The sequence below is a fragment of the Petromyzon marinus genome, chromosome 5, assembly GCF_048934315.1.
Source record: "Petromyzon marinus isolate PM22_M1 ecotype Great Lakes invasive population chromosome 5, UKy_Petmar_22M1.pri1.0, whole genome shotgun sequence".
Lineage (NCBI taxonomy): Eukaryota > Metazoa > Chordata > Hyperoartia > Petromyzontiformes > Petromyzontidae > Petromyzon > Petromyzon marinus.
In genome coordinates this window covers 8,170,758-8,184,284 of record NC_133671.1, presented here as the reverse complement: position 1 = coordinate 8,184,284, position 13,527 = coordinate 8,170,758, and the positions used below count along the sequence as shown (strand labels likewise).

At 44.2% G+C, this 13,527-nt stretch overlaps 1 protein-coding gene and 1 long non-coding RNA gene across 2 annotated transcripts; one reads left to right on the top strand and one right to left on the bottom strand.

The window, feature by feature from the left end:
* Positions 1-9,706, top strand: LOC116938993 (thioredoxin-like). The gene is made up of 5 exons (XM_032946801.2): positions 1-175; positions 2,346-2,450; positions 4,110-4,172; positions 6,659-6,724; positions 8,861-9,706. Exons 1-5 carry the CDS (start codon positions 149-151, stop codon positions 8,921-8,923), a joined length of 324 nt encoding a protein of 107 aa, XP_032802692.1. The 5' UTR covers positions 1-148; the 3' UTR covers positions 8,924-9,706.
* Positions 4,957-11,707, bottom strand: LOC116938994 (uncharacterized). Its single transcript, XR_004402355.2, has 2 exons — positions 10,670-11,707; positions 4,957-8,893 (listed from the first exon to the last, which is right to left on the bottom strand). It is a non-coding gene; the product is annotated as an uncharacterized LOC116938994 (long non-coding RNA).
* Between the last annotated feature and the right edge of the window lie 1,820 nt (positions 11,708-13,527).

Below are 13,527 nucleotides of genomic sequence, written 5' to 3'. Positions count from 1 at the left end.
AGACCCAGGGACCGCACCCACAGCTCCACAACCTTCGCGTTCAAGAGAGCCCTCGTTCATCACTGCCGCCGTACGACCGCCTTCTCGCCAGAGCCAGGTGCCTCTCCTCCTCCTCGGCAGGAGACGTCGACACGCGCCACCATCCAACATGGGTCTGAAACATCTTCAAAGCCAGGCAAGTGGTGCATCTTTTTTTTAAATGCGCGCCTGCGTGTGTGCGCGTGGTAGGTGTAATGAGTACCTGGGTGCGATGTGTAAATATCGCCACTAGGGAGACAAAGGCGGCCGGGTGTGGTGCTGGCCACCCACCCCCTCGTGTGCCGTGCCGGTAGCCTTCACCAGGTGCTCGCTAACAGCACTTGCCCCTACAGTCTTGTTACAGGCTACACTGGGGATCTTTGTCTTTGAGATACAGGAACTCCGCATTTTTTTGTTGGTTGCCACTGGTTCAATCTGTTTGGATTGCGTGATGCATGTGTATGTACTGTGCAGGTTCAGCCATGAATGGTGCCTCTTTATTGGTTAAAGTCCATTTGTGGATTGGCAGCATTGCAACTCTGCCAAGGTTACAAGTCTAAAACCTGTGTTTGACGCCTCGTAGGGAATGCACATTGGTCATGTTCTTACGGGCTGACTTGGCCCTACCACAGCAAAACGTAGAACTTTCCAGCACTCATGGCTCAGTCCTGCCACCAGGGACGAGTGCTGCTGAATAGGGGTTGCTCTCAAACGTGCCGCATTTAATTTGTCAAAATTGATTGCGATCACATGTTTGGCGGATGCCATTGTTTCGTTCTCCTGCCCAGTCGCTCTCCCCAAGTCTACGCCGCAAAAAAAGACTGGCGTTTTGCAACGGTTGTAGACATTGTGCTGTTGCTGATGACGATGAGAGATTATTGAGTGGGACAGGAGACTTCTGGCTCGGAATAGGGAATAACTTTGCCTTCGTTCTCACCCTTGCGTGTAATGGTTTTATATCTACTCCACTTTGCTGTGACTCATGTCCCGAGGTTAAGTTAAGTGATGCGGGTTGATGATGATTATGGCTGGAGGGGGAGGTGGGGTATTCGATTATTGAAGTAATCGATTACTCTACCGATATAATCGAAGCGACAGTTATCGTTTCGATTATTGATTTACAAAGAAACCCACATTTGTTGGCATGGCAGTATCAATGGCCAGCAGACCTCAACATTGTCATTTATCGCCTGAATATTTGGCCACCATGATGCGCACGTTTAGAACAGAGAAAGCGCTGTAAAAGACTGTCGATGAAGAAATTCCGTCCAAAGGGATTGCAGAAAGACGAGAGAGACGACCCTGCCGGTGCTCTTGCAGTAGCAGCACCATCGCGTTGGTGAATATCACCGTGGCTAGGAGATGTTAACTACCTCGCCTGGTATGCAGGAGGTCGTGGGTTCGATCCCGATGCCTGCTGTATATTTGGAGTTTGCGTGTCTCTCTCTCGCTCATTATCATCACGGTGGCTAGGAGATGTTAACTACCTCGCCTGGTATGCAGGAGGTCCTGGGTCCGATCCCAACCCTGATGCCTGTTGTATATTTGGAGTTTGCGTGTCTCTCTCTCGCTCATCATCATCATCACCACGGTGGCTAACAGATGTTAACTACCTCGCCTGGTATACAGGAGGTCGTGGGTTCGATCCCAACCCTGATGCCTGTTGTATATTTGGAGTTTGCGTGTCTCTCGCTCTCTCTATCCGTGGTTACGTGGATGTTGATCCGGGTTTCCCTCCACATTTATAATCTACATGCGTTCAGATTATTTGGCTGATATAAATTTCCACGTGATGATGATAAGCCACTTCCTTCAGCTATCATTCGTGGCCAGGTCGCGTCTGAAAAAGAGCCACATAGCTCAGTGGGCTTTACCTGGTAAAATGAACAAATTGTATTATATTCTTGGTTCTATCGGTAAAGTCACGTAGAAGGGAAACAATAAAATAATACAAATATAAAACAATCAAATTCTCACGACGTTTCGACTCCAACACAAGAAGCAATCATCATAAGGTGTGAAAACCACAGTAAGAAAATTTTAAAAAAGTGGCTGCTATTTTCTTGCTGTGGTTTTCACACCTGATGATGATTGCTTCTTGTGTTGCAGTCGAAACGTCGTGAGAATTTTATTGTTTTATATTATTTTATTATTTTATTGTTTCCCTTCTACGTGTTGGTGACTTTACCGAAAGAACCAAGAATATGCATCCCTGCAGTCACGAAAGCTTTAAATCAAAATTGTATTATGTTTTTATTCGTTTAGTTTTAATTGAGTCCCTGCTGGCCTCACGCGCCGGGCATGTAACATTTTACTTTTCTTCCCAGAGCGACTTTGACGAGATAAAGGGATGCGCAGGGAGCCGTCTCATCATTCTGTTCTTCACGGCAAAGTGGTGTGGCCCGTGCCAGCAAATCAAAGAACCATACCACGTACGTACAGGGAAGGTGTCCGTTGGCGTTGTTGGCCTACTGGGGGCCCGAAGAAGATAACGTAACAGTCTGTTCTCCGACAGCGAGTGGTTTTCAAAACGCGAATTGGATATTGCGCGGTGAATGTATTCGGGAACACATTTTTTTTTTTAAATATATATAACGCGGATGCGAATTGGATTTAACGCGATCGAGTGAACAGAACTATTTTGTGTGAGTAGGAATAAGCGGTTGTACGGCTGTCTTGGCGTAACATCACACAAGGATGGGATGCTGCTGGATGCTTGTAGATGCTACCCACGTGCGTCAGTCTTTGTTTAGCCTGCGTACGCATCTCACGTGCTTTCGCGGACTGCGCTTTAACCTATATTGTATATTATTGATTACAATCACGATTTTTTTTTCCACAACGCGGTGTTCTTCAGGAACGCAACTACTACCGCGTTATAGAACATACTTTGTTTGGGCTTCCCTCTTTGGATTGATACATTTCTCGTGAAATGTCAAAAGAGATATTAGATGTGGTGAGATTACATAACCGTAGACGAAAGATAAAGGTGTGGTGTGTGAGAGAGAGAGAGAGAAGACGCACATATGAGACGGAGATGTAGCGACATGAGAGAGATGTACACAATGCATGTTGCATTGGGGGGGAACAACAAAAGAGACAAAGGTGGAGTTTACATGAGAGAAGAGAAATGCGGATGATAGAGATTCATAAACGTCTGTTATGTTAATGTTGCCGTATTTATTAGGATTAAAATCCGAGGCCGTATTTGGCTTTCCACTTTTAATCAATTAATTACAATTCAACGCGAGCCCGATACGATGCGCCGCCGATCACCGAACGTAGAGGCGGCGGCGGTGGTGGGGGGAGTACAAAAGTTCCATGAACAGCAGCCCCGAGTTCGAGGCGACAGGGGCCCAAATGAAAGGGGGAAAAAGTGGGCTCACTGCACCATCCAAGTGCGGGTCCATTGATTTTATTTTTTGTTTTAAATGAATACGTGGGCCCCTTGGGGCGATTGGGCTTGCGGTAACGTTTTGCTTGCTTTGTCACTGGCTGCAAGGGGTGTTTTTACATTTGTGTATTGTCAGGCACCCCACGTCAGGGGCTGCACTAAAGGCCACCAGGGGCTGCCAGTGGCCCGCGGGCCTTCCAATATAGAACACCGCTCCAGTGTGTCTCGCTAACGACTGCACAAAGACGACCTCTTTATTTAATTCACACTGCGTTCCTCCTGGTCAGCGCTTTGCAACCGGTGCAAGGCAAAGTCCCCGGTGTTCCTCGATATTGTCAGAATCACCGGAAAAGAAAGCAGCTCAGAGTTATTCACGCTGGGACAGACGAACTTCTCCTCCGTGTCGTTCGGTAGCCGATCCAGCCCCGACTCCTCCCCCCCTCCCCTTTCCACGAAGGCAGACGGCCGTCAGCCACCACCCCTGGCCCTCTCAACTCCCTCAGTTACACGTGCCGCAGTTAGGATTTGCTGCTTCGGTATGCCGTGAAGATCGAGCAAGCTGGAATGTGTGCCGTGGTGTTCCTGTGTCCTCGAAACCCCCACCGTGAACTTCACTCTTGAGTCAACCACGACAAAATCATCGTAGCCTTAAGCCATCACGAATGATGGAAATGTTTCGGTCGTGCCCTCTGTTTAGACAATGGCCGAGAAGGAGGAGTACAACGCTGTGTTCTGCGAGGTCGATGTGGACGAGGCCGCGGTAAGATGCTAAACACACGAACATGCTTTGCAAACGCGTGCCCATATGCGAGTGCGCACATACGCCCTGAATATCTGATGGCCAGCCAGGATTATTAACCGTAACACTGAGTATTACCAGTGAGTGGAACATCTGCTTTTGTATTGCGGAGAGTTGATTGGCGATAGTTATTGTCTGTTACTCGTTAGCTACTATTATAGGTAACTAACTAAATGTGATTCTCTTTAAATGGCGTTAAGTGCAATCCCCAAACCAGCAGCTGTGCCGCATGTGCTACGAAGGGCCGTTGCCTGGAACGTCAGCTATTATATATTTTTTTACTTAAAACTTTCGTGACTGCAGGAATTCATTTTCTTTGGTTCTTCCGGTGAAGTCAAGTAGATATAAAAAAAATGTTTTTTTGATTGAAAAGAATAGATAGAAAATAAAAATAATATTTTATATAAAATTATTTTATTTTTATTTGTATTTAATTTTCTATCTTCGTGACTTTATCAAAAGAACCAAACAACATTATATATATATTCTTAGTTTTTTCGGTAAAGTCACGTTGAAGAGAAACAACAAAATAACAAAATAATATATATTTTGTTATTTTGTTGTTTCTCTTCAACGTGACTTTACCGAAAAAACTAAGAATATGAATTACTGCAGTCACGAAAGCTTTAAATCAAAACATTATATATTTTTGTTAATCTCTTTTGAGGCCACGCAGCGATAACGACGAATGTTATTGGTGCTCGTGCACCACCGCCATCATGTCAGCAGCATCACCAGATTTCAGTTTCAGTTTTCAGTTTCATTTATTTTGGTGTATAGCCCTGTGAGCCATTCGGCTCTTCTTGAATCGGGTGCAACCGCAACAAACAAAAAAACAAAAACACGAACAAGAAAAACATCTTAAAGTGACTATGCGCAAACAGAAAAATCCAGTAATAAACAGCAAAATCTTCCAGAAAAAGCACCGTACACCAACGCTGTGTGCAAAAATCCCAGTGGGATGCTAGTCAAACAACAACAATAACCACAAGACAACTTTGATTAAAGCCATCATTCTAACACTGTACCACAACAAACAAACATGGCCAAACCAAAAGACATTTTCGAATTACCAAAATAAAGCCATAAAAGCAATGTAACAGTGATCATAGGAACTGACTGAAATGTCACAATAAACGACATAAACAACATGTAACACCAAACCCTGTAGCCATAGCTGGCTGCATGAGTCACTCCACAACAGCAGGAGCATCAGTAGGGGTATAAAAAAATTTCAATGCACCTTTCAATATCAGCACACTAAATCAAAACACAAGATCATACTTTGCAGCGGCCATCCGGAGCGAAACATTTATTTTTATTTTAGGCCACTGAATAGCAGTGGCAGCTAGGGGTGTACAACTCCTCTAGAGCAGTTTTGAGTGAAGATCTCATAGGTAGTGATTCAAGTTGCAGTTTATTGGCAATAGCATTCCAGACCCTGGGGGCATCAATAGCAAAGGCCCTTCCTCCAGTATTTGTACGGCAATAAGGAATGTGAAGATAATTTGACCGAGGCTATGATGTTCACATCAAGGTTAGTGATTGAGTGGTTAACTTTAAACGAATATTTGAAGTGTTGCCTCTGGTTATCAATAATTGAACTCAATACCTTCATCAACAATACTACTTCCTTCAAAGGAAAAACAAATCTATATAACTGCTGAAGTTTCTGGAAATGCCTTTCATCACCGAGAGATTTTTGTATAGGGTTAACTGAGGTATTTGTACGTGTATTAGTGTCAGGGGGTGAGCCAGGATTTTGACTTTGGGGGGACTGACGTCAATATTCTGAGATATCCAGTGTTCATGTTTTCCAATGGGCACCACAAATGTATAAAACAAATTTTATTGGATTTGAACGCGGAGTTTATTAATAGGTCGGAGCCGCTGATGTGGCTAATAAGTTCGATAAGTTCTAAAGGCTGCCGCTCAAGCAGCCTGCAGGGCAGCACAAGGTGGCAGCCTGCAGGGCAGCACAAGGTGGCAGCCTGCAGGGCAGCACAAGGTGGCAGCCTGCAGCATTTTGCAGCAGCCGGATATCCGGTTATCCCGATTACCGACTTTCCCAAAATTTCAGCCCCCCCTGTGGCTCTGCCCCTGATTAATGTCAGTGTTGGCTTTGTGTAGGTATGTTCCCCTCTGTGTCTGCGTTGTTGCTGGAATCAACAATGAAATTATGCACGCTAATACAAAATATAGTATTGGTTTACCTCTTATGCCAAGAAATCATCGATCGTTATGCGTAAAGTGATTAGACGTTGCTCACAGAAGTAATGTCATGTTGTGGAATTTGTTTCCATCATGCTCTATGGCCTGAATATTCTCCACCGCAGAGATAATTATTTGATATTGTGCATTGCACACACTCCACATTCCACTGGCTGGGGCTCACTGATTGTAGATTATTTCTCTCTCTGATGTTTGTTTTTGTTCTTTGCACGCAGGATCTTTTGAGCAGCTTCGGCATCAACTGCATGCCAACATTCGTGTTCTTCAAGGACGGGATCCAGGTAGTGATCAAATTGAAAATGAACCAACGCTCATCATAGTCATCGTCATCATTCACACTGCCTTGTACATATCTGTACCAATCGGAAATAATTTTACAGCCAAAATCCAATCATCCATGTTGATACAGGGGGAACCATATGATGGATCCTGTAATCCGCTGTGCACCGCGGAGGTAAGACCTCTCTTCCGCGGTGATGTAGTGTGCCACGGATTACGGGAGGAATTAGCCACGCGATTACATTAATCCACAAATAAATTGCAGATGACAGGCGAAGCAAAGCACGTAACTAGTGGCTAAATTAAGCCATGGTCAATTCGAGAATGAAAGGCTACAATTTTTCTAAGAACAAAATCTTCCACATTGGATCGATATTAGACGATTTTGAAAAACATTTTCGACCTGATATCAAAATCTTAGAAGTGCAAAAATGCTTTTCTACTCAATAAATCTTGGCTAGCTGCTGTCAGGAGTCCTCTTCACCTCAACAATAACTCGATTTTAAGTGTCTGCTACAGGCCGTTGCCACCGAAACTAGCTGGGTAACTGGCTAAGCGGGATTTTCAGTGTAACAAATAAACATTAAGTTGAATTGAAAAGGCGGAAGAAATTCGGAAAACGTTTAACAGATAACGACATCGAAGAGGTGGGAGTAACGAACACAGAAGACTGACACGGTTCATTTTAAATCGCTCTAACTTTTCGATTAATGCAATTTTGTCACCAGAAGAGTATTTACATCCTAGACGATATATATAAAAAAACACACAATAGATATTATCTTGGCATTTCCGAACATGAAAAATCAGATTATGAATGACAGCTGTCTGTTATTTCCCGTTGCAGTGCAATGGGTTCTCTGCTCGTAAAAAAAATAAAATCTTACCTCCGCTCTTGCTGCAGCGTGGCTCTGCAGCTCTCCGTGAGCCTTGCTCACTTCTACGCATCGCGGTTTGCGATCCACCGCAGTGCGCCGTGGATTATGGGAGCGCTCGTGAACCGCCGATAGTCAGCAAATTACAGGAATTCGTGGGCTATTGAATTGCAACTTTTTTGGATTTCTACCGTATTTATTTTCTGTCCTGGACATTTTTACCAAAATGTAATATAAAAATCAAACGTCAAACTCACTAAATGTATATTAACAAGCAGAAGCAATAACGTCATCCTTGCTAAACTAAATTGCCCTATTTTATTTTGTGCAACTTGAGCGATGTTTCATTTTTCTGAAATGTGTTTGTGTCCTGTTAACAGCCATTGGTGTAAGTGTACTTTTTATGAATGTGCTGTTTTTGCAGTAGCTTCCTAATTAAAGCAGTCTCTGATAGGATGGAATTTGTCACATGTAGCTCAGTTCTATAGTTTTTGTTCGCATCCACTGCATCATAAATGCGTTTATTCAGAAAATAAATATAGGATGTATGACGTTTTATTCTGTCAGTGAGTAGATTATTTATATTTTTCAGTGTAAATTGGTATCCGTCATGTTGATTTTGCGACACGTGTTTAATGGAATAAATATTCAGCGGTACATTAAAAAAAATTAAAAACCCAGTGTCTTGCCACACCTCCGATTAACAAGGTTAGCTATGTAGGGCGCGAAAGAAATTCAACATACTTAAAATAAATCATGGTCCGGTTTGGCTGAGACAGTCCCAGCTTCACAAAAAACATTCCCGGCGTCCCAAAGCATTTGTGAAAACCAGAATATTGTCCCGATTTAAGTCCTTTCTGGCGTCTCTATTCAACCGGTGATGCGTGCGAAAGGGTGGGGCTACCGGAGTAGTGGGTGGGGTTGGCAGGGGGAGTGGACGTGACCCATGAGCAGTGCGTGGGGCCAAAGTCAGATTGAGTGAGGAGGACACTACGCGCTGTGTGGGCGGGATAGTGACTGAGTGGACGTGGCTATTTTAATAGTGGGTGGAGCTGGCGGAGGGAGGAGCTGGCCAGAAATTCTCTCCCAGAAATTCGGTCACTTTAAGTAGCACGAATTCCACAGGCTCATGATGTATTCCGGTTTTTCATAGGCCGTCTGGGGTATTTCACCCGATGGTAGGCTAGGCATTGTAACTGTGCTGCTTTCCGAGTTTGTTTTCATTTCTCCAATACGTTCATGCTTTCTTCTCTCTTATTGCAGCTGGAAAAACTGGAGGGTGGGAGCCAAGGAAACCTGAGAAAACGGATAGAGAAATACGAGTGAACACGGCACGTGGGAGCAAAGGGGTTCAGTCAGAGCACGGAATGAAAAACATGGCTAAGGTGTAATCGTGGCACCGAATGTGCAAGGAAATGGGCTTCTCCCACTGTGAGCGCTTTTTGAGATAATCATCACTGGCGGTCTCTAAGTCTTCTTGGGACATCACACGCTGTTCTCCTGTCTTTCGGTATTGTGTTATTCTTCTTCCCTTGACATTTCCAGGTTTTTGTGGACCTCAAAGGTGGCAGACTCAAGTGGTATTGGGTCCAGACCTAGGTGAATTGGCAACAATGGCCCCCTCTATTAAAAGTTCCTCCAGCAGCATAAAGTTTCATCATCATTTACCATGATTACATTTGCATTAAATTAAACCTACATCATGCATGTCCGTTTTGAATGGCCTTGCAATTAAATGATTGTGTGAATTTATTTGGCGTTTTAACACGTGGTGCCGTTAAAAAACACGTGGTGCCGTTAAAAAAAAAACATCGATCACGTGTTTCTTATATCAACATCATAATTGGTCACGTAATTTAAATGTCCAAGGAATTCCCCATGACATTTGCAGGGAGCCCCCAATGTTGCTTTATGTGGTCCAGCCAATAACGCAGTCAACTCCGTATATGCTCTCATTTCTATTCGCTTCATTGCTGTACTTTATTTGACTGGGTTTTTGCTTTTGTCATTGTTGGTAACCCCAGGTCACGCTTGCAAAAGAGAGACTCATCTTGGTCTCTTGAGTTGTCACCCAGTTCAACAAAATAAACTTTAAACTTGGTAACATGCTCACAGCTGCTTACGTGCATCAAGGTGTTTTCATAAAACGTAATCATCAATGTAATCTATAATTTTAAAAACCTATAGGTGTGATCATCTTTGCATTTATTACTTTGCAATGTCATATCAATTGCCACTTAATTAGCAAGTACCAAAACTACAGTTGTTTTAACAACATAAATTGTTACGATGGATGTAACATTTTTTAATTTGGGTTTATAAACTGCAGTGGATAGACATCCAGCAGTGGATAGTCCTGGCTGCTGATGATTAAAAACTGTTGAACAGATTTTGATATTAGTGGGTTGACATTGATGTGGAAAATAGCTGCAAACATTGTGTTACATGGAGGTTATTCGACCTTGCTTCACCATGCCGGTGAGTGCAAGTTAATTAATATTTTGCACAGGATAGGTTCAGATATCACTCACCACTGATGTTAGCAATGGCTGAGAATCACACTAGCCAGGTTCATAGCACAAATGTGCCAACCACCACTCCACATCATGAATACGCCAAGCTGCACAAAGTTCATAAAGGTGAGGCTGTTGCACCTCCTATTAGCACGGTTGGCTACGTACGGTGTTAAAGAAGTTCAAAATACATACATTGCCTCGACTTGTGGTTTCTAAAACCTTCAATTTCTGTATTCAACCGCCAGTTGGCTTAACCAGATTATTTCCTTAAGATTTAGAGGGTTGGTGCATTGTTCTGCTCAGTGCCAGGTGCACTGAGCAGAACAAAGGAGAAACAATGGAGACAGTGAAACCAGGACAAACAAAGAATCCATTCTTGAATTGAACTGTGACCCCGAGTCGTGATGAACGATGGAATCACCAGAGGGTAAATCATTCCGCGGCACGTGTCCCCAGTGCGGTTGTAGCAACGCATGGAGGGCACCTGAAGTCCTCTACTTGGCGGGCATGGATTGTGAATCACAGAGGAGATCATCTTCGTGAGTGAAACACCTACCTGCGACACCAGGGGATCTTCTGGGATCACTCGTAGTCGAGTATGATTTCCCTCCAGGTTGTCACTTATCTGTGTTGTAAGGTGGACCTGGCTGGCCATGGGTGAATAGGCCAATCCGTGACCTGCAGATCTTGGCACGGTGGGGGCACGGATGGTCCATCCTGGAGCTCCCAGGAGAAGACAGTACAGAAAGGAGGCTGTTGACGTCTTCCAATATTTGAGTGTTGTTTATACTCGCGCGTGGCCATGTCCGGCTATTTAGGGTTCCCTCTTTTGTACACACAAGTATTTCTCAGCAGCAAGGAGGTATTTGGCAAAACGTCTTCTGACAGGACCCTCTTCATGAGTGTTTAAGTGACTCGCACGAGACTACGTCTCCCCAGCTGTGGCAACGTGGGCTGTTTGACTCTTGCTCGGAGCACCATCACAACGCTCACGTGAGCGGGGAGGAAACGGCGAGCGGCAACATAACAGGGCTGCGGTGTCTATTTGAAACCATCGCTCGCAGTACACTCAGTGTCTTCTTCGGTAATTATGACAGGCGCTCTATTATGATGGAACACCTTCTTCTTATATAGGCACACTGCTATGTTGCTCTGCATTAGAATGTAACATTTTCCCCAAAAGCGTTCACCACTGTATTGTCATCGTTATGAGACCGGTCCACTTTCAAATAACTGCCTTGGGGATGCATACTCCGTGATGTGTCGTTCCGACAGATATCCTTCAGTTGAACAACGAACTTGTAGCAAATGGCCATTGTTTTTTTTCTCGCCTTTATCTGGGCAAATTATTTGGTGATTTCTGCTGCTGCGCCTGCACAAGCAGAAATAACACACACACGCACAACACTCAACTCGTTTGTCACAACACCGTGGCCTTAAAAAAAGAAAAAAAAGTACATGACAGGTGATGTTTTGGAAATAATAATTTCAACTTGTAATGCACTGTACCACACTCATAGAGGATGACGACGAAGAGGCGCGATGAGGAAGCACAGACAAGGGGCCGTCCGTAAATGACGTCACACGATTTTTGACACCCCGCCCCCCTCCTCGTCACACGACGTCACAAAAAGTCAGACCCCCCTAAAATATGACGTCACAAAGCTCTGCCCCCCCCCCAAAAAAATATAAAACATGCTTTAAATCGTTTTAAACTTATGATATTGTAGTGCGTATTTAATGTGGCGCTGCGCTCTGATGTTGTAGGAGAAAACATTTATTAAAAAAAGTATATTTAATTAAGTAGAACGTGTTGTCTATATTTAAAGTTGCGCATTTTGATGTGACGTCACATTTCTCACCCCCCCCCCCTCGTCACACATCGTCACAAATGTCTGACCCCCCCCCCCCTAGGTGCGTGACGTCACTTATGGACGGCCCCCAAGGCAGACACATGGCGAACCAGCGCCAATAATACTGAGTGTTTATACATGTAGGAGGAAACCGGGGCACCTGGACAAAACTCACGCGTGCGAGGGGGAAATCCTCTATCCCATACAACCGGCACATGTGGAGCCCACGTGTTTGCTCTATTGACTTCTCTTTGTGAGCCAGTGTATGACTACACTTTTTATTTGACCAGGTTAAGGCCCACTGAGCTGTAAGGCTCTTTTTCAGAAGCGACCCGGCCACAAATGATAGCTCAACGAAGTGGCTTATCACGTGGACATGTATAGCATCCACGTACTCTAAACGTGTGTTGATTCTAAACGTGGAGCGAAAACACGGCAGACCCGGAGATAAATACACGCGACCACGTGGAGGGAGAACACGCAAACTCCAAATATATAACAGATCGAAACCACGACCTCCTGTAAAGCAGGCGAGGTAGTTAAAACCTCGAAGCCCACGGATAAAGGAGATTCACAACATGTATGCGATCCACCAAACAACCCTCTTCACAGCACATAGGTCAGAGAGGTTGAGCTTTGGGGGGGATGGGGGGAAGGACGGGGGTGGGGGGGGCGTTGTGAGGATGCCATCTTCAGAATCACAATATTTATTTATACTGGAGGAATCCGATGAGCCATGAAGCCCTTTTTTACAGATTTCAAATGTCCAGCTAAGGCTCTGCACAAGAGGGCTTTACTCTACTTTATAAATGACAGCAGATAAACTTCCCTATATGGGACAACCCCCACCCCCTGCCCCCCTACAAATTATTTGAGAGTAGGTGAGAGCTTACAGGAAAAAATAATATAAAAAACCTTTTATTTTAAACACGCTTTAATGAAATGTACCCTACTAGTAATGGAAGAACTCCACGACTCCAGGAAGTGGCCCCGAAGCTTGCCACAACGTAAGGGGACCCGTGGTGATTTACAGCCAACGTCAGTTTACCGTGGACAATTAGACCCAAGGCGAAACATAACATTTAAAAAATAATGTTTAAAAATATATATTTTATTTGTAATGATAGAATACAGTATTGTCATTAGTAAGACATAAGTATACCACGTTTGCAGTCGATACCACATTGGGAAGTGGGTTAAAATTGAGTTGCAAAATTTGAGGATACAACAACAGATAGAGTGAGTTAATAGAAAGCGTGTAAAAAAATAACTAAAATGTTGCGGGTTTACTCTCCAGCACACCGGTGTGCTGAAGTATTAACTAATTGGCACGTTCTATTTACGTCACAAGCCTTACTAATTGACCGTGTCGGATGGTGGCGGGTTTTAACGAGACATTTATATTTACGCGACCTAACCCCCAAAAAACCCCTACTTTATTATGGATGACCTGTGCTCTCCTACAGTGGCATTATCCCACCTTTTTTCTGCGTATCCCACTACTTTAACGAACCCGCGCGGCTAAGTGAAGTATGGTTAAATTCAAGCCTCGACGACCCGC